Raw genomic sequence first — 18,878 nt, forward strand, 5'->3', positions numbered from 1 at the left:
CCCGCTCGCCTCTCATTGGCCCCGTCATTCTAGCTGTGACGGTGTCCGCCAACAGAGAGCATAATTCGTGCCCGCCGAAGGCGGGGGACATCCTAATTGAAATTCCAGTCCTTTTATGCTGGAAACGAGCGGGATCGCTCGCCCCGACACCCACCTTCTTACGTTGACCTCTGTCACCTTACAAAGCCCGTTTTGGAGAGAGTTCACATTCTGGGCAAGCAGTGAAAGTGACGTTCAAGAAGATGGATGGATGAACACCGCTGATACTGTACCGTTCGCCCTCTGGGCTGTGTTTTGAAGCCATCCCACTGCGGCCACGAAAGGACTTCGCTGTCTGTGGTGACTTGCAGCCTGTGTGGTGTGAATGCAAATGCTGGAATGAATTGGTGCCATTCTAATAGTGGACAAATGAGCACAAGGACACTTTTTTTCCCCTTCATCCCCTCACAACAGTGCACTGTGCTGCTATGTTCAGTCTCACAATAACAGCATCTGCTGATTTATTGGAGATAATTAAAGTATTCTCGTCCTATTGTTGGCTTTCAGGGCTGCTTGGCACGGGTGTTTTGTTTTTAAAACTAGGGTCTGTGCTAGTTTTGTCGGAATGCAAATGTTACCTGGGAGTCATGGTAAAAAAACAGTAGAAGACATAAAAAGGCGGGGCAATCAATGTATCATTCCTTCGATTTGGAGGTGTTTTCCTAAGAATGACATCATCTTGAAAATTCATGTCAGTACCTGTGAGCCTGCGATGATCAACAGTATTTCTTGTTTTGGCGCATGACTCATCAACCTGAGCCCATGGTTACCATTCGCTGTTGTACTCACTCACATATTCACCTTGTTTCCTTGTTTTGTTTTGGGTCCCCCCGAGCAGGGATCGAGCTGTGCCTGCCAGGTTGGCGCTTCTCCATGACCATGGTGGCCAGTTTCGTCATGCTGGGCGGCCAGTTGCTGATGCCAGGTGTGGCTTACCTGTGCCGTGATTGGCAGGTGCTCCAGGCCGTCATCATCTGCCCCCTGCTGCTTATGCTGTCCTACATCTGGTAAGTTGTGACCCAGGTCCTCGCTGCAAATTTTTCAGTTCATTTATAAAAAAAAAAATCCTTTTCATGTTGAGGCACGAGTGGGCCATTATACGACCTGAGTGAAACAATGTCATGTGAATTAATGGCTATGTTATGTTTTCATTTCACCATTTAAAATGGTTCCAAGGCGTCTTGATAACAAATCTCTGACATAGGTTACCTCATGGGTCAAACCTGTACAGACCTTATTTCTTTTCTTGCGGAAATTCACCTATTTGAGAGTTTGGCTCCTCATTCCATATACAGTGAAACTCCTCTACAATGAAATCATGTTTACAGCAAGAAATTTTTCACAACTGGGGACTTTTCACTGTCGCAAATTTTATCTCAGATGTAAACACGAACACACACAAAAAATGTGCATGTGTACTTTTTATTTTTATTCCAATAGTGCATAAATATGAGCATACACTTATTTGACACTTCATATATCCAGCGTAGAAAGAAAAAAAGGGGAAAAAATTGCGAAATTTACGATCAGCATTTACTTTCACTTACATCAATTTTTTTTTGCTTCCTCCATCTTTCATTTTTATGACCTTTATCCTGTCTTCAAGCGTTAAAGCTTTTCTTTTCTTAACCCCTTGGTATGCAAAGGTCCGTTTTCTTTCGCCATTTTAGCAATGCAACGTTCGTGCTGCGTCTGAAACAAATAACTTCCTGTACTACTGCACATGTTTAAACCAGTGTAGTGGTTGCTGTTGCCGTTTCCGAATGAAGCAGTAGAGGTCGCTGTGGCATGCTGAGGTTGGATTAGACTTTTACGGAAGGCTTGTTTTTGTTGTAGTGAATCTCGTTGCGAGGCAAGAGCAGAGAAAAAGATTTCGTATAACGGAACAGGGGGATTTTTCGTTGTGGGGGGGGCAGAAAAGTGGGAATGGCTTTCATGCATAACATTTTTTTCACATTAGGGGGTATTTTCGCCCATATAGGTTATGTTGTAGAGCAGTTTCACTGTACTACAAAGTATGTATTTTAATGTCATGATGACTGGCGACAGAGCCATGGGTGGCTGCACTTCAAACCACAAAAGCCAAAAAAATTCACTGCAAACTGAGAAGCGCATATGAGCCCTCACAAAGCAGCATGGATTCTATTTTCCCCCCAAAACTGAGAATAATACTTGTCGATTGTTAGGTGGACCCCTACATGTGGCGGCGCGGACGCATTGGCAATCATGTGCAGTGCTGCTTCGTTTTGTTCTTTAATGTTGTGTTCGGTCCCTTGCAGTCCAGACTGCAAATACTTAAAAATAAAAAGGAGACATGTTCTTGTGTGTAATTCAACGTTACACGAATTTGTTCACTTTCTAGTGACCTTGCCCGAGACTGGAATCCGTCAGCGCACTCCGTCTTGTACTATATGTACACTGCTGAGGTCGACAAACTTAGAGGGAATTAGATTTTATGGTCGTGCGTATGCTGACGTTTGGCGTTCCTCCAAGGCCTACCTGTGCAACTAAAGGTGGTTACGCTCAGGAGCTCTTGAAAGGGCTACTCTGATCAAATATCAATATTGGAGATCTTAATGCACACGAGTGGGCTCAGCTGACTGCTGGGGCTTTCCTCTTTAGAGAGGGATGATGTACTGCGGGCGTCAGGCAAATATTGTTCGACTGTTGCTGTGCCAGCCACTTAGGGCAAATAAACACCTCGCTCCAATAGACGGCTCCTTATTTCCATCACTAAAAAAATAGGGACCAATTGTAATTATTTCAGTTTCAAGGCACTATTATGTGCATACCAGGCCTATTTGAGCTGTGTTTCTAACCAAAACAGAAGCACCTCACTGACGATGAATTCAAGGTTTCTTCCCAACGTCGATGACTCCACAGCCTTGCAGAGTTGTTATTTGGAATATGTTTCTATTTTTTGGATTATAATTACGATCAATTATAAATCGCTCCCGCGAATAGGTCGCACCAGCCATAAAATGCATAATAAAGAAGAGAAAAACCCCACTGGAGTCCGAATCGCACTGGAGTATAAGTCGCGTTTTTGGGGACATTTATTTGATAAAATCCAACACCAAGAACAGACATGTCATCGTGAAAGGCAATTTAAAATAAAAATGATAAAGAGAACAACACCATGAATAAGTGTACGATATGCTAGCGTTACATAACGCATAAACATCGAACTGAGAACGTGCCTGGTATGTTCACGTTACATATTCAGAGTTATCCAGATAACTATAGCATAAAGAACATTCTAGCAAGTTTACCAAACCATCCGTGTCACTCCTAATCACTAAATCCAAAGAAATATTCATCCTCCGTGTCACTTTTAAGCAACTCCGCCAACTACTGCGATAGAAGATGCGATGCGGCGCTTCCTCTTTTACGTCACTTACGTCAGAATCATCATCGATTTATCAACACCTGCCTAAAGCGCCCTCTTGTGGTTTAATGTGAAAATAACATGTGAAATGACAAAATAATGTGTTAATAATTTAACACATAAATCGCACCAGAGTATAAATCGCACCCCCGGCCAAACTATGAAAAAATACTGCGATTTATAGTCGGGAAAATACGATAATTCACATAATACAGGTTCTGTGCAAGACGAATAAATCCTTTACAAAGGCATACATAGAAATAAAGCTTAAAATGTAGATTTATATCTAGTATTCTACATCGAACAATAAGATACTTCTGCCTCCACTGCACATTACTGTCATCATATGTGAGCTAAAGCAGAACATGGCAGCTCAAAGCAGAAAAAAAATGGTGTAGATGGGACAGAAGAATCGAGTGCACTAGGAAAGATTTCCTCCCGCTTTTCATTTTGAGCTAAATCTGCCGCTGCAGATATGAAAAATGAGGTTGAATAGTCCATCCTCTCGGTGAGTAACCTCATCCCGCTTGAAAATGAGGTTTCGGACTCGTTTGTCGCGACCGATGAGCGAGGATTTCACTCTCGTCTGCTTGTCAGGATCTTCCCTGAGTCACTGCGTTGGCTGCTGGCCACGCAGCAGTATTGCCGCTCCAAGTGGATCATGGGACACATCGCTAAGAAGAACTGCGTCAACATGCAGCAGGACCCGGACAACATCCTCGCAGGTAAACAAAATAAATAAATAAATGAAATGAAATATTGAACAGAAATCAGCAGAGAGGTGCATTGCAGCGGCGCTTTCCTGCAAAAAGGCCCAAGTGAGACCATTAGATCAGTTTCCTGTCTGGTTGCCATGGCAATGGGCCACTCCTCAGGTAGAAGAAGACGCCGAACGCTATATTATTGCCACACGAGGACTTGCTTCGTTTTATCACAGCTCAGGTGGGCAGACGGGTGAGGGGTCGAACCCTTGAACCCACTTTAGCAACAAAGTGTGCTGTCGACGTTTCATACTTCTTTGCAACTTATTTTGATGCTGATTTGGTTCGTCGGCAGAAATTGACAGGATGGTTGCACCGACAACAGGTTGCAATATTGTTTCTGTTTGACATCCAACTTTGGGGAGTGCTCGTTTCACCACGGACCAGACATTTCCAGATTACGAATAATGGTGCCAAAAGTAACAAGTTTTGCGCAGCAGCATAAGAATACTAGGAAAAAAAACGCAATCTGAAGCCTTGATTATTCTGTAATTTTTTTCTTTTCTTTTTTAAAATGTTACTTATTTATTTTATTTATTGTTTTTTTTTTTAAATATTTGTGACCTAGAAATGTTTTGAATGGTGGTAAAAGCGTTCCATTTTGTACATCATACGTGATATTAAAAAAATATCGGCGTTGTATGAGGAATATTTCCGCCAACTGTATGTTGATTTCTGGACCTTCTAGACTCGTGTTTTCTTCTGACGTCCTTGGATACTGCATTTCATTGTAGCTTTTTAAAAAGCTCTGATGCAGCCACATGCGGAACAATCAATTGAAGAGTGCAGTCAATGCCGCACTGATCTTTAGCCTCGAGCGTCTCGCTGGGAAGTTTGCAGCTTGGCCATGGGGATCAATGTAAAAGCTGAGCGATCCGGTCAGCGATAACCCTGCAGGCACTGGTTTCTGGAATGTTGTCACATGCCCCAAGTTCACATGCATGGAAACGCCGAAGCGCAAAGTGTGACGTGTGTTTCACCGGCAACCAAACACATCCTGTAGGTGCCATTTCTTCTTTAATAACCCCTCCTGGGTGGTACCTTTTCTTAGAAACTGCTCAGTGAAGTATCACACCTGTCTTTCAAAGCAGCACCGGTGCGAGCACACATGCTCATTTTGGTAAGTTTGTATTGGGAACTTCGCACTCTCTATTACGGGGTGGCACGATACTGTTGGGGAACAACTCGGACGTGTGTGTGTGTGTGTGTGACATCATCTCTGGTCCTTGAATTAGTCTGCACTGACACTGGATTTCAATTTTGTTTTGTATTGGGATGCACCTACGCCAGTACAGTAATGGCAGTACTCTATGCTTGTACTCCTTCGATTCATCAAAATACTCTGATGCTACGACACCGATACCACTTCCCCAGCCTGCCATGCCACGTGAGCCGTATAGAGATACTTTCAGGGTAACACAGGTGACAATACTTAGCAGTCGAATGGAAGTGAAGCTTTTCAAAATGTTTGATGTGTTCTTAACTCGCCACAAGTTGTCTCGCCTATTGTGCTCCGCGCTGCTCATGACACCTTGGAGGCATTATCAGGTACTCTGTATCTGCAAGTACTGCAATGTCAGTAAATTCTAGTCTTGGTAATGTTGCATCCCGAGTATTTTATGACCAGTCTGGGGCATTTTCCCCCCCATTTAAAGCATGCAACAAAATTACACACATTGCGTTCTGCAAGGCCGCCTTGCTACTCTTGCTACACCTGCTTACTGTGGTCCAGATGGATTATAAAGTTGTTTCTTTATAGTTTCCTTTGAGTCCCAACCTAATTGAAAAGAGCTGAGTGAAATACAGTGAAGTAAAACGGTTTTCAGTCCAACGTATTAATTGTCATTGTATACATTGTAATTAATGTCAAGATTCCATCTGACTGCTCCGTGATTTGAATTTTTGTGTTCCCAGAATTGCAGAGAGCTCTTCAACGCAAGCCCAAAAAGACGTGCATCGTGAAAATGGCCCGAACGAGGAACCTGTGGAAGAATATTGTTGTGCTCTGCGTCAACTCGTAAGTGGGTTTTTTTTTTTTGGGAGAGGGGGCCGGGGGGGGGGGGGGGGGTCCGTGTGCCACACTCACTCAATTTAGGCGAGATTAACACTGTAAATTCAGTTTGCCAATTTCCATTTAAGAGCTACAATCTGTCAGATTTTTGTTTGTTTGTTTTGAACAGTCGATGTTCATGTACATTTTGAGTCACATATAGTATCCAGATGACGGTCTTTACATTCAATACATACTAGCATTAAGCAGAAGTAAGCAATAATACCAGCACATATATAATGCAAATAGGTCATGTTACGTTGCATTTATGTGGTCCTGAATCTTTTGTAACCGCTGCATAGACTCCACTGGCTACCATCAGCAATTATTTTGCTTATTTACTGACAGGCACGTCACCAATAGCAAATTTCTACTCGATCTCACGGTCTTTCTCTGTGGTGCAGTTATTTTTGAATGTGTTTAGTTGTCGTTGGAGCAGACATGGGCGTGTGTATATGTCACCGGTTTTTAACGGTGACGAGCTTGCGTTGGTGGGGCAAATCTCAATCCATCTTGGATTCCACTGTTCACTCGCAAATTCAATCCCTCTGTACTTATACCCATATATCACCGCTCCTCAATTCTATTTTGTCTTTCAAGAAGAGCACTTTCTTTCCATTTCTACCACGCTATCTGCTCTTCCCTCCATCCCTGACCTGCTCTTGAGCACGTACAGACACTCACCACGGCGTATCGCGTCACTGACTCCTGAAGTCGGCGTAAATTTTACATGAGCGGCCGTCCTTATGAAACTTTAGTCACACACACAAACGCAGACAGGCAAGGTGGGAGCGCCGCTTATGCTTTTGTGTGTTCTGCTGCGCAGGATGTGTTTGCTTGTGTGTCAACATGTGCGTGTTGACAGAGTACATTGTGGATTGCGTCGGATTACACAGAAGCGCAGTGGACTTTGAAATGTCCTTTTATTAGATGGGGTTGAATCAACACATCTTGCGCAACATCACGCGTGTTTCCTATTGCAAGTTTTAGGGTAATTTACAATCTGTATTTTTATTTAATTTTTAAAAAAATGCATGTACTGTATTGTAGATACAGTTAAACTCCTCTACAACGAAATCATGTTTGCAGCTAAAAAATCACAACAGGGGTTTTTCACTGTAGCAAATTTGATCTCAGATGTAAACTCTCACACACACACACACACACAAACATGTGTTCTCTTTATTTTTATTCCAATAGTGCATAAGTATGAGCATACACTTATTTGACACTTCATTTAGTCAGTCTAAAAAGAAAAAAAGGGAAAGAAATTGCGAAATTTACGATCAGCATTCACTTTCACCTACACCAATTTCTTGGATAATGTCTTTTATTTTGCTTCCTCCGTCTTTCATTTTGATCACTTTTACCCTCTCATCCAGCATCAGAGCTCTTATTGTCTTAGCTGCTTGACATCCAACGGTCCATTTTGTAGCCATTTTAGCAATGCAATGTTCTTGCTGCGTCTGAAACTATAACAAATACTTCCTGGACTACTGCCCATGTTTAAACAAGTGTGGTGGTTGCTGTTGCCGTTTCCGAACGAAGCAGTGGAAGTCGCTGTTGGATTAGACTTCGTTGTAGCGAATCTCGTTGCGAGGCAAGAGCAGAGAAAAAGATTTTGTATAACGCAAAAGGGGGTTTTTTCGCTTCATGGAGGGCAGGAGATTGGGAATGGTGTTAATGCATGATGATTTTTTCACACTAGGGGGTATTTTCGCCCATATATGTTTCGTTGTACAGGAGTTTCACTGTATTTCTTTTCCAATGTGTGCAGGCTAACAGGCTACGGGATCCACCACTGCTTCGCACGCAGCATGATGGACCCGGAGGCCCAGGAAACCACCATGTTTCACGACTTCTACGCCGACTATTACACCATGGCGGGCATTGCGGTGGCGTCCTGCCTGGCGCTGTGCCCGGCGGTGGGCCTGATGGGTCGGCGCGGCGGTCTCCTCATGTTCATGATCATCACCGCCTTGGCATCGTTACTGCAGCTCGGCCTACCCAACTGTGAGTTCTCACCGAGGATCACGTTCAATCAATCAAATGCTTTTGCAGTTTTGACACTTGATTCAACAATGGGTCTAATATTGTAAGAGGTTTTTGGATATATTGACCCCACCCCCTCCGTCCCCCCATTGTTTTTAATAATGGTAATTATAAATACTCTCTATAGTGAGATCCCAAATAATAGCTGGTACTGTATTAGATTTTTTTTGCCTTTTTGTCTCCATATTCATTTAACAGTACGATTTTTTTCCTCAATAATTTATTCAGTTGCAGAAAGTGCGACTGAATAAATATGAGGGGGGTGTACACAAATAATTGACACTGAAATTAGTGAATGGATTTGGCATTGTTCGAGGGTGCGAATATATTTTATTGTCTTTATTTTTCATGTTTTCTTTGCCTATTGAAAAACTCAAAATAAGTTTTGCTTGATACCAATTTGACGTAACAATAATTTAAAAGAATAACAAAGGAACGATCGAGTCAAATGTATTCCTTATTGTCTCTTCCAACCCACAGTTAGTGACTTTTTTTTGTTGTAAATGTTATTTATTGATACATTTAAAAATATATATATTTCATTTAAAAAGAAAACAACTCACAAAAATGTTATTTGGAACTCAAATTGTATTAGACGCAATGATAGCAGTATAAAATATGGAGCAGTGTACTGTTTATTGTCAGATTGTTGTGCCGTAAATATTAAATTATCGAAAGATTATGAGTATTCATAGTCCATTCTACAGCAGGCCGAGTTTTGAGGACGTATGGTAGGTTTGTTATTATGATTGTCGATAATTAGCTTTCAGTTTTTCCTATTTTGAGTCGTTTTAAAATGTGATTATGCAGGCTTAGCGAATGAAATGTCCAGTGCTTGCACAACGAGGCGTGTCTTGTGCTCATGTCAGCTGCTCATAATGAGCGTTTGGACACCACTGCAAACGGTTTGGGTGGTCAATGTGTACCAACAAGACATGAATCCGTTTACTCAGTTACAGGTGACTTAATGTTCAGCCCGTGTCAACACATCATTGTGTTGCATTGCACATTTGTGTTGTGACAAGCTTTTCTCATAGTCATTTTTTCGTATTTATATTTTGTGTGTGTGTGTGCGCCTTACGACTGATGCACCCTTTCTCCTGATGTGTCTTTCAGTGCTCGGAAAGTACAGCACCCATCTCAATATTGGTAAGCGTATTTTGCATGATTATAATCAAGTTTTGGTCGCTTAAGTAACGGCTGACTGGACTCATTGCACTTCACGTCACAGAAAAACAAAATAGGGCCAAATCCATTTGTGCTGCTAGAGCGCCCCTAGAGGCTTGATGTGCTGCCACAGTCTAAAAATACTCCACTCCAGTGCTATCTGCAGAAAATTGGTATTTTTGTTGTAGTGATGCATGTAAAAAAAATGAAATGAGACCGAACTAACACACATGCTTGAATATCTGTTTAGATAGCTCAGGCACTCTCAAGAAGAATTTCTCCATCGCCTTCTCCATCATCGGGATGTTCTCGTCCCATGCCGTCAGCAACCTGAGCATCTTCTTCTGTGCTGAGATCACACCCACCGTTATCAGGTAAAGCCCCTTGGGACCAGACCACCACAGCTTTGTGAACCCGACGGGGTCTACATCCCGGGGGTGTTATATGATATTTTTTCATAGACCTGTTGACCCTTCAGAAGGCTTTTTTTTTTCATTGAAATGCTTTCTATGTGTGGCCCAGAAATACAGTTTGCTTGTGTAGTTAAGACTTTTTACTGCATTGGCATAGCTTAGTCGCATTGCCACTTATGTACAGATGGAGCAAAATTCCTGCTGTGTAAATCAAGGACAAGCAACACGAGTGAGATGCAAAAGTGACTTCAGCCCTCTTGAATGGATTTGCTGCTCACTGGGTTGGCATAATTGAGCACGTTCCCCGAGAATCCTCTTTTGTCCACATGGTTGTCACATGAAGGCGACAGCTTGGACAAATCGCCTCTGAGCACTGCATGAGCTTGACTGTATGTGGCCAGACGGAAAGTGTGCCGTCTTTTTCCAAAGTGCGTGAAGGGCGCCACCTGGTGCATTGCAAGTCGCGCCGGCTGGAAAATGAAGTGGTGCTGCAGCACTCTTTTGTTGTCTCGAACGGGCTTTAAAATATGTCACAACGGACTCCAATCCAGCAGGGGATCAAATAATCACTTGATAAATCACAAAGCAATAAACAGGCTGTAATTTGTGTAGCTTGTTTATTAATTATGTGGGTAGAGCCTCTTTTGAAATCATTTAATTTCTAGACTCCGCCTTGGAAAATCCAAGCTCTCCTTCCTTCCACAGGTTTTCTCCTGGTTGAATGCTGTAGACTGACTCGGCCACTCCGTGACCTTAATGTTTTTCTCCTTCAGTCGCTCCTTTGTTGCCTTGGCAACATGCAAATGTACTTTGGTGCATTTTCATCGTGGAAGGCCCATGACCCATTATTGATGTTCTTGCTGAGGTTTTTATCCAAGAATTTAAAGTTTGTGACTGTGTTTATTGGTCCCTCAGTGTGGTGAGCCTTTACACCGAAATAGCCACAAATCTTAGAGAGAGAGCTTACACGCACAAAACCGCACGCACACACACACACAAATGATCTGATAGGGCTGGTCACTTCATCAAAATCGGGATTTCAGTTTTTGTTTAGTGTGGTTTTCAGCCAAATCACCTATTGAATGCAGAATACAAGCTTTTTTTTTGAAAAGGTATATTTTGTACGCCACATTTAGAGTGATGGTTATCATTTTTGATTTGGAAATACAGTACCTCAAACATCTGAACAGTTCTTTTCTTCTGTAAAATACCAACAATGAAAGAATGCGTTTGATGTCAAAATAATGTATTCACAATGAATCACCAGTGTAACAATGTTGCATTTGATCAAATTTACCCACAACAAAGTATTTGCACGCTATTTAGTAGTAGTAGTATATAGTAGCGTGTGTGCGTGCACGTGCGCCGCCCTGTGTGTGTTTGTGCGTACATTATGCCATCACATACTTCTAAACGTAAATAATCTCCTTCGTTTTTTTTCCTCTCTTTTGTGATGCTCTTTGTCATAGATTTAAACGTGACAAACATTTGTCGCATTTCCAAGGCTCCTCCAGGTTTTAGGAGTTGACATATTGTTGTGACACACGTTAGCTACTCCAAAAGAGATCCAATGCTGCCATCTGCTGACCATAGTTGCTTTTATTTGCTCTTGTTTTATTACTTCTCCAGCTTAATGATCTAACCACAGTTGCCCAAGAACTTTCTCTACCCATTCCCATAAAAAAAAAAAAAATGTCGGCTGCAATTGCAACTTTCTTCTTCTACTATTTAATGTAATTATTCGCCCTTATTGTTTAAATTGTTTTAATATATTTAGGTGGAACGGTGGGCGACTGGTAAACGCGTCAACCTCACAGTGCAGAGGTCGTGGGTTCGTTCCCAGCTCCGGCCTCCCTGTGTGGAGTTTGCATGTTCTCCCCGTGCCTGCGTGGGTTTTCTCTGCGTACTCCGGTTACCTCCCACATTCCAAAAACATGCATGGCAGGTTAACGGAACACTCTAAATCACAAGTGTCAAACTCGAGGCCCGAGCCAGATGCGACCTGCCTTATCATTTTATGTGGCCCGATGTGTGTCAACTTCCATGCGGCTTGTCCGTACCGAAATGTCAAATTGTCACGTGTAATAAATAACGGTGAGATTTTGCACTAATTTTGTTACCATGTTCACACTCACTCAAACAATAAATGAACAAACCATTATAGTAAATTTGGCTGAATCCAAAACTGATCATCCATCGATTTGTTGTGTACAAGTAATAATATACCAACATTAATTTAGTTTTACTGTCATAATGGTCCTCTGAGTGAAGTCGTGACCACAAAGTGGCCCGCGACAAAAATGAGTTTGACACCCCTCCTCTAAATTGTCCCTAGGTGTGAATGTGAGTGCGAATGGTTGTTTGTCTATGTGTGCCCTGCGTTTGGCTGGCAACCGGTTCAGGGTGTCCCCCGCCTACTGCCCGATGATGGCTGAAACAGGCTCCAGCACGCCCGCGATCCCTCGGGTAAGCGGATTAAAAAAATGGATGGATGGATATTTTCAAGTGTTAGAATTAAAACTTGTTACAAATGTATTTTCTGGGTGGTGTAAGTTCAATTTAAAGTTGAATTGGGTTGAATATATACAATGTCTTGAAATAATTGTGTTGATTAATTGTGATTTCAATATCAATCAAAGCCCAGCCCTAATATGATAAATCACCGATGTCCGTTTAGGGGCGGCGGCTTGGGCCTGGTCCTGGCGAGCGCCGGCTTTGGCATGCTGACGGCGCCCATCATGGAGCTTCACAACCAGAAGGGCTACTTCCTGCACCACATCATCTTCGCCTGCTGCACGCTCATCTGCATCATCTGCATTCTGCTGCTGCCGGAGACCCGCTACCACCCGCTGCCCGAGACGCTGGCCGAGGGCGAGAGCTACACGCGCCAGCCTCTGCTGCCTCCGCGCAAGCCCGGTGAGCAGCGCCTCCTGCTGGCGCCCTCCGAGAGCGCCCGGGATTACACGCGCGTGCACGATACGCCGCTGCATGAGGCGGCTGCCACCGCCGTCTCCACCATGGACTCCGCCGCCTCGCCCGCCATCGACTTGACTGCCCTCGCCAAGCCCGAGCGGCCCGATGACGACGACGAGGGAGCGCGCGCGGCGCTGACTGAAGATGATATCAAACATGCTAGCGAAGAGCGCCTCCTGTCTTCTACGCCTGTGCACTCGCACCCCCTGTTGTCGGACGAGGACAAGCCTTCAGAGGTAGTCCTTGCCTCTATCGAGCCCCTCGCTCAGGCCGTTGTCCTCCAAATGGACGACACTCTGCATCCGTCCCCTCCGCAGGAAGCTCTTTCGGACCCGGCCTCTGAGGAGCCCCCGCCGGAATCCCCCGAGCATCTGGACGCGGACCTTCCGTCCAAGGAATCGGGTCCGCCGTCGCCAGAGTACGCCGACACCGACCCGCCGTTGCCGGCGCCCTCTCCCTCGAACTCGGCCTCTTTCTGCTCAGACACAGACATCCACTTGGGAATAGAGGACGAATCAACGTCATCGTCACCTCCGCCGGACCCCCCTTGTGGCGATGATCTTTCTCCCCCTCCTTCCCCCACTCCAGACTCTGTTTTGCCCTCGTCAAGCCATACGCCACCGCCCCGATCCCCTTCCGCGTCTCCTCCCCTCAGCATTCCCCCTATCACAGAACCCGCCGCTGCCGCGGCGACCTCGGTGACTGATCATCCCTTGCGGGAATCCCTAGACTCAGACTCCGATTCCAACCCTTCAGGAGCGTCCCCCCCCCCTCTGCTGGTCTGTACAGTTTCCTCCCCCATCGACTCTGGCGTGCTGTCAATCAGCGCCAGCACAGAAAACAACGTCCTCACCGGCGTGGCGTCATCATGATGATGATGATGCAGCGAATAAATCCCCTCGCATTTAGAAAGAAGACCGTCCCAGCCTGGAGTTGGGGTGGTCTTTAAACATAATCCCTTTCCTTTTCTTGCACAAGAGACTGCTTTATGACAGAGCTGCTTTGTTTTGTTTTTTTTAAAGGTCAGTTAACTGGAAAAAAGAAAAAAACAATCACCAGCCTTTGAACTGCATCGATGGAATAAAAAAAAAAAAATCTGACTTTTCAAGAATCAATCGGAAAGAAGCGACAGAACGTGATGGCAAATGCTGCTGAGAAATGCACACAACTAAATGTTTGTCACACATGCAGTGCTGAACACGTTTTATGAGGCCACATTCCCCGAAAGTAGTTTCTTCAGCTTCAGTGAGGCCAGGTGAAGAATCTGGCAGCAGACCACCGAAAACACGTCACAAAAAAAGCCCACTGCCCTCCATAATCGCTGGCACGCCTTGCTTACGATGTGTTCTTTAACTTCTCATAATTACATTTCTTTTTTTCTCTGCGGATTTTCAATGGGTTGGAATCTGGGGATGAAGCTGGCCATGGGAGGAGCTTGATCCTCTTCTCTGGTCAACCGCTTGTATCATTTTCAGTATACGAGTATGCTTCTGCAAAAAAAAAAAAAAAATGGAATTCATTTGAAGGCTTTCGACACATCTTAACCAGGAGTGCCAGTAATAATGGCGGGCACTGTATATGCAGTGAAACCCGCAAATAGCAAAAACACCCGCATAATTGACATCTCCCTTGAAGTGGTTTACCACCCGTTAATGGCCCAAAATGGCGCTGAAGCACTACCCCCCCCCCCCCCCCTCCTCATTGTAGTCAATGATGAATAATATTCAGAACATTTGAGTTTTTTGGTGGTCCTTCCTATATCATCCGTGACAGAAAGTGAAACAGCGGTTTTGGTCATGACTAAAGCTGTTCATTTTGGATTTCTTATGCACTGTATGGAAAAATAAGACTTGTTTTGGGGCCGTGTACCCGAGTAAACAATCACAAGAAACGGCACAAAATAACCCCCACGCCCGTAAAAACCAAAATGAAAATGTTCAAATGGTGCCAAAAATTAGTATTGCGTGTTTTGGGGGCTTGTTTGGTGCAGCCTCCCCCCCCCCCCCCACCCCTGCCATAGACTGAATGTGGATGGCGGGAATCAGATCAAAGGAGGCAATCGCAATGTCTTTCATTGGAAGGAGCTGCATACAAAGGTACGTCATTTTGTATTGATATTGTCAATAGGTGCATAATTCCGTGTGCGTGCGTGCGTGTGTGTAAACCAAATTGAAAACTACGATTGACCTGATCAATGTACAAAGCTCTTCATCCTTGCAATATTGGTGACGCCTCACACCGGACACAAAAGAGTCGGCAAAGACAAAAAGCTTTTTTTAAAATTTTTTTTTTTAAATGAATGCTTTGAGTGCGGAGTTTTTTCCCCCTTTTACACCCACGGACAGTTAAACTGCTTTATGAAAGACTTGACTCTTTCGTCGATACTTGACAGTCTTGCTGAGACGTTTACAACCATAAAGCAGACTAAGGGTCATTACTGTAAAAAAAAAAAAAAAAAGAGAAAACTCCAAAGCCAGACAAATATTTTTCTTTCTTTAGTTTTGTTTTGGTTTGTTTTAAAAATGTGACTCATTGTCTCGCGTGGAATTTGCCCAGGGAGGAACAGAAAGTGGCACTCTCGAAAGTTCTCGTGGTGCGTTTTTATTAAAACATGCTCAACAAAAAAAAAAGAGAAAAATCACAGGTACTTTCCAACAACATTCTTCCTCCATGTGCGCTAATAACAAGATTGTGCTTTTTTTTCCCCCCCCCCCTCTTTCCTTCCTGTGAATGATGTAATGCAGCTTGGGTCAAAGTACAACAGTGGTCAAACGTTGTTGTTGTTTTTCAAGGTGGCCGTACGTGGCGGATGATCAAGTTGTGAAATATTAATGCCAGTGTCTGATGCTGCTACACACCTCAAAAGCACAAATTCCCTGCAATCATGTGACATCACAGTGGCGGAGTATTAGAGCCGCATGGAGACGAAATCAATAAGGCGCACGCCAACATTGTACGATAGTTTTTACCTGCTACAAGGGAGAAAAAAAAACATGCTTAAGTTGTGCAAAGGAAAATGAATTGTCATGAGAAAATATTCAATGGTACCAGGAAAAAAAGTTGACATTTTCAGGAATGAAAAAAAAAAAAAAAAGTTTATTTTATTTTTGTTACATAAGAAATGTTTTTCCGGTAACACAAGGAGAAAGTCATAATTTGAAAATAATAGTTAGAAGTTTACAGAAATGTCATTCTAGAAAGGAATAAAGTTATATGATTAATACCAATAATTTAAACAAACAATTTTTACAGAAATAAAGTTGTCATTTCATCCCAAAATTGTTAAACTATTTCTTTTCTTCAAATTATCATGGCATTTGTTTTTAACCAGTTTTTTTAAGAAGGGAAATATGTAATTAGATATTAGAATTCTAAAATAAGACATCTTCAGACAAAATAAAAAGTTCTGAGATGAACGCTTGAGTGGGAGTTGACTCCCTAATATTTCAACTTTTTTCATATTTAATGACGTTTTCTCAAAACTGTACCATTTGTATTTTTTCGGAATAGGCCTTTTCCTTTCTTTGAATAAGATCTCGATTGGGAAGATTTTAAACTCGGCACACTGACATGCTCAAGACTTTGAATATTCCCCTGATGACTTTTTTTTCAGCTTGCGCTTGTTTGATATTCTTGCCAAATGAAGTTTGTAAATTGCAAAAGTATACCTGTAACATGAACTTTACTCTTAAAAGACAGCTCTCTTTGAATTCTAACCAAAATGTGGCTTTAAAAAAAACAACAGGAAATATTCTGCCTTTTTTTCCTGCCTGTTTGACCGACTGAGACATTTTTTAAATAAAACATTTAAAAATATATATACATTGATCTTGGAAAATAACCTCTAATGACATATTGTGCAATATCACTTTTTTCTCCCCTCAAAATTTGAATGTTTTTTTCATCATGTCTTTTTCTGATATTTTCAATTGTCAGTCATCATACAAAATTTTCCAGAAAACGGTTTTGTCTTGTGATAAAATGTCTTCCTCATATAAAAATATCCCAACAATTGTAGCATTGACTCTATTTAAAATACATTTCCCCCCCCCCAAAAAAAAATTGTAGCATTGACCTATTTTCATCTATTACGACTTTTGATCTTAAAATGACGCAGATTCTTATAAAATGATCAGTTTTTTTTTTTTTTTTGTTTTCCGTTCATGTGGCTCTAATACTTCGTACATTCAATGGAGCTTTTCCCAAACAGGAAAAAATAAGTAGAAAAGGGAAGGCGGAGCTTTCTTTGAACAATTGATGATGCAGACCTGAACAGTGGAACGGGGGACATCTGCTGCAGACATTTTGCTTCACCTTTGCTTCCTTCCGTTTGTTGTGTGTGTGCGCGCATGTGTGTGTGCGCGCATGTGTGTGCGCGCGCGCGTGTGTGTGTGTGTTGCAAACACAGCGGCCATATTAAAATAGTAAACGAGACACCCGTGTCAAATCTCATCAAGCTTTTGCTCGGTGCATCTGAAATATAACAAGTACAATGAAACATCGGTGGACGCACTGATCGTTGGAACAGTGAATGTAAACATGAAGGATTAAACATAAACGTTTGCAAAGTGATCAAGTGTTCAGGTTCTGCTTCCTTCCTCTCTTGAAGAGAGATTTGAATGAATGTAAAAAAAAACATGGATTGTACCATTTCCAGTATGATTTCTGAATGTTCGGTTTGACGTCGATTTCCAATTCTTCCACGCACCTGTATATAAGGCAAACCTATTGTCAGAATAAACCACTATTTATTGATCTGCTGTTCACTTTGTTTTACCAAAGAGCGAAAATGTATGATGGTGGAACTTCAGTTTGAGCACGAAACCTTCAAGGTTCAACAACAAAAAAGGTCAAGAAAAGCCGACTGAAACATCTTTTTTTAATGTTTTTATTAAGACACTTCATTTTAGTTGAATTTTTTATATATGGAGTGTCAAGTACAAGATTGAAAAAAAAAAGTCACTCAGCATTGAGTAATAATATTGATCAACAATTAAACAAAAAAGGCTCCAATTGGGATTTTCCATTTCATTTTTTAGTTTGTTTCTATTCATTTAGGTCTTTCAACCAAATATATCAGAAATGCAAGAACGGCTCGACCGCGAATGAGAAACCCAATTCACGCCCACCGAAACTCGGCATTCGTCGTGGGCGGGTGTCCCGAATACGTCGAAGGGAGCCGAAGACCTAAACGACTGCTGTGTGTTGCCTTGCTGCATCAGCAAGGCACAGTAAGAATGAGTCGCGCTCTGACTGTGTGACTCCGTGTAACCAAATCCTGCTCTAAACTCTAAATCCTGTCTGGACAATTTCCTTGCAGGGAACACAATGAAGTTGCTTGGCAACCGGCTGCCGTGCAGGAAGAATGCCCCCGCTGTGAACGTGCCCTGTCTTTTTACTTTCCACTGTAGCCGGCTCTTGACTGCATCGTGATGGATATTTCAGCAATGCTATCAATCCTTTTAAAGCTACACACACCTGCACACACACACACACACAAGCATGATTAACACTTCCCCCAAAACGCAACAACAGGATTGAGATCCCCGCCGAATACAACCTCTGCTTGGCTCGTAGAGGACAAAGGGCAGCTTAATGAGTAACTCGCCGGAACAGTAAAAAAAGTAGCAGTGTGTGCGCGTGTGTGTGCTGGGAGAAAGAGAATGGAGTAAACATGCTTTGAAGGCCGCCATTTAATCCCCAGCCAAACAGGATGTGAGACAAAAAGAGAACTTTGACTTGCATCTCCTTCAGTTTGGCTCAACCATATCAGTCAATTTTTATTAGTTTGTTATAGCGGCAGCAAGGTGCTCTTGTGGTTGGGGCGGGGAACCCCGCAGGCCTGAGATTTGAGATTGGGAACGTAGCCGCGGCCTTCCTGTAAGGAGTTGATCCTCCGGCTTCCTTCCACTTTAAGAAACAAAAGGATGCTGGGTTCATTGAATCCTTTTCAAAGTTCTCCACTGTGCGATGAGTAATGGTTGTTGTTTTATAAGATAAGATAAGAAACCCTTTATTAGTCTCGCAATGGAGAA

General features: G+C 42.8%; 1 protein-coding gene across 2 annotated transcripts in view; it reads left to right on the forward strand.

Annotated features, from left to right (window-relative positions):
- Window positions 1-17,598, forward strand: part of slc22a23a (solute carrier family 22 member 23a) — a 39,175-nt gene extending 21,577 nt beyond the window's left edge. Inside the window, exons 4-11 of one of the 2 annotated variants that reach the window (XR_015102935.1) lie at window positions 878-1,046; window positions 4,025-4,152; window positions 6,103-6,205; window positions 8,016-8,251; window positions 9,407-9,439; window positions 9,708-9,831; window positions 12,548-14,939; window positions 15,588-17,598. Coding sequence is in view for 1 of the 2 variants with exons in the window: in XM_086130103.1 (XP_085986229.1) it covers window positions 878-1,046; window positions 4,025-4,152; window positions 6,103-6,205; window positions 8,016-8,251; window positions 9,407-9,439; window positions 9,708-9,831; window positions 12,548-13,715 (1,961 nt within the window). In the remaining variant the exon portion in view is untranslated. Of the gene's footprint in view, window positions 1-877; window positions 1,047-4,024; window positions 4,153-6,102; window positions 6,206-8,015; window positions 8,252-9,406; window positions 9,440-9,707; window positions 9,832-12,547 lie in introns of both variants that reach the window. The other variant, XM_086130103.1, reaches the window with a different exon arrangement.
- Window positions 17,599-18,878: the final 1,280 nt, after the last annotated feature.

This window comes from Hippocampus guttulatus, chromosome 14 (genome assembly GCF_054856545.1).
Source record: "Hippocampus guttulatus isolate MCC_2025c chromosome 14, RoL_Hgut_1.0, whole genome shotgun sequence".
NCBI lineage: Eukaryota > Metazoa > Chordata > Actinopteri > Syngnathiformes > Syngnathidae > Hippocampus > Hippocampus guttulatus.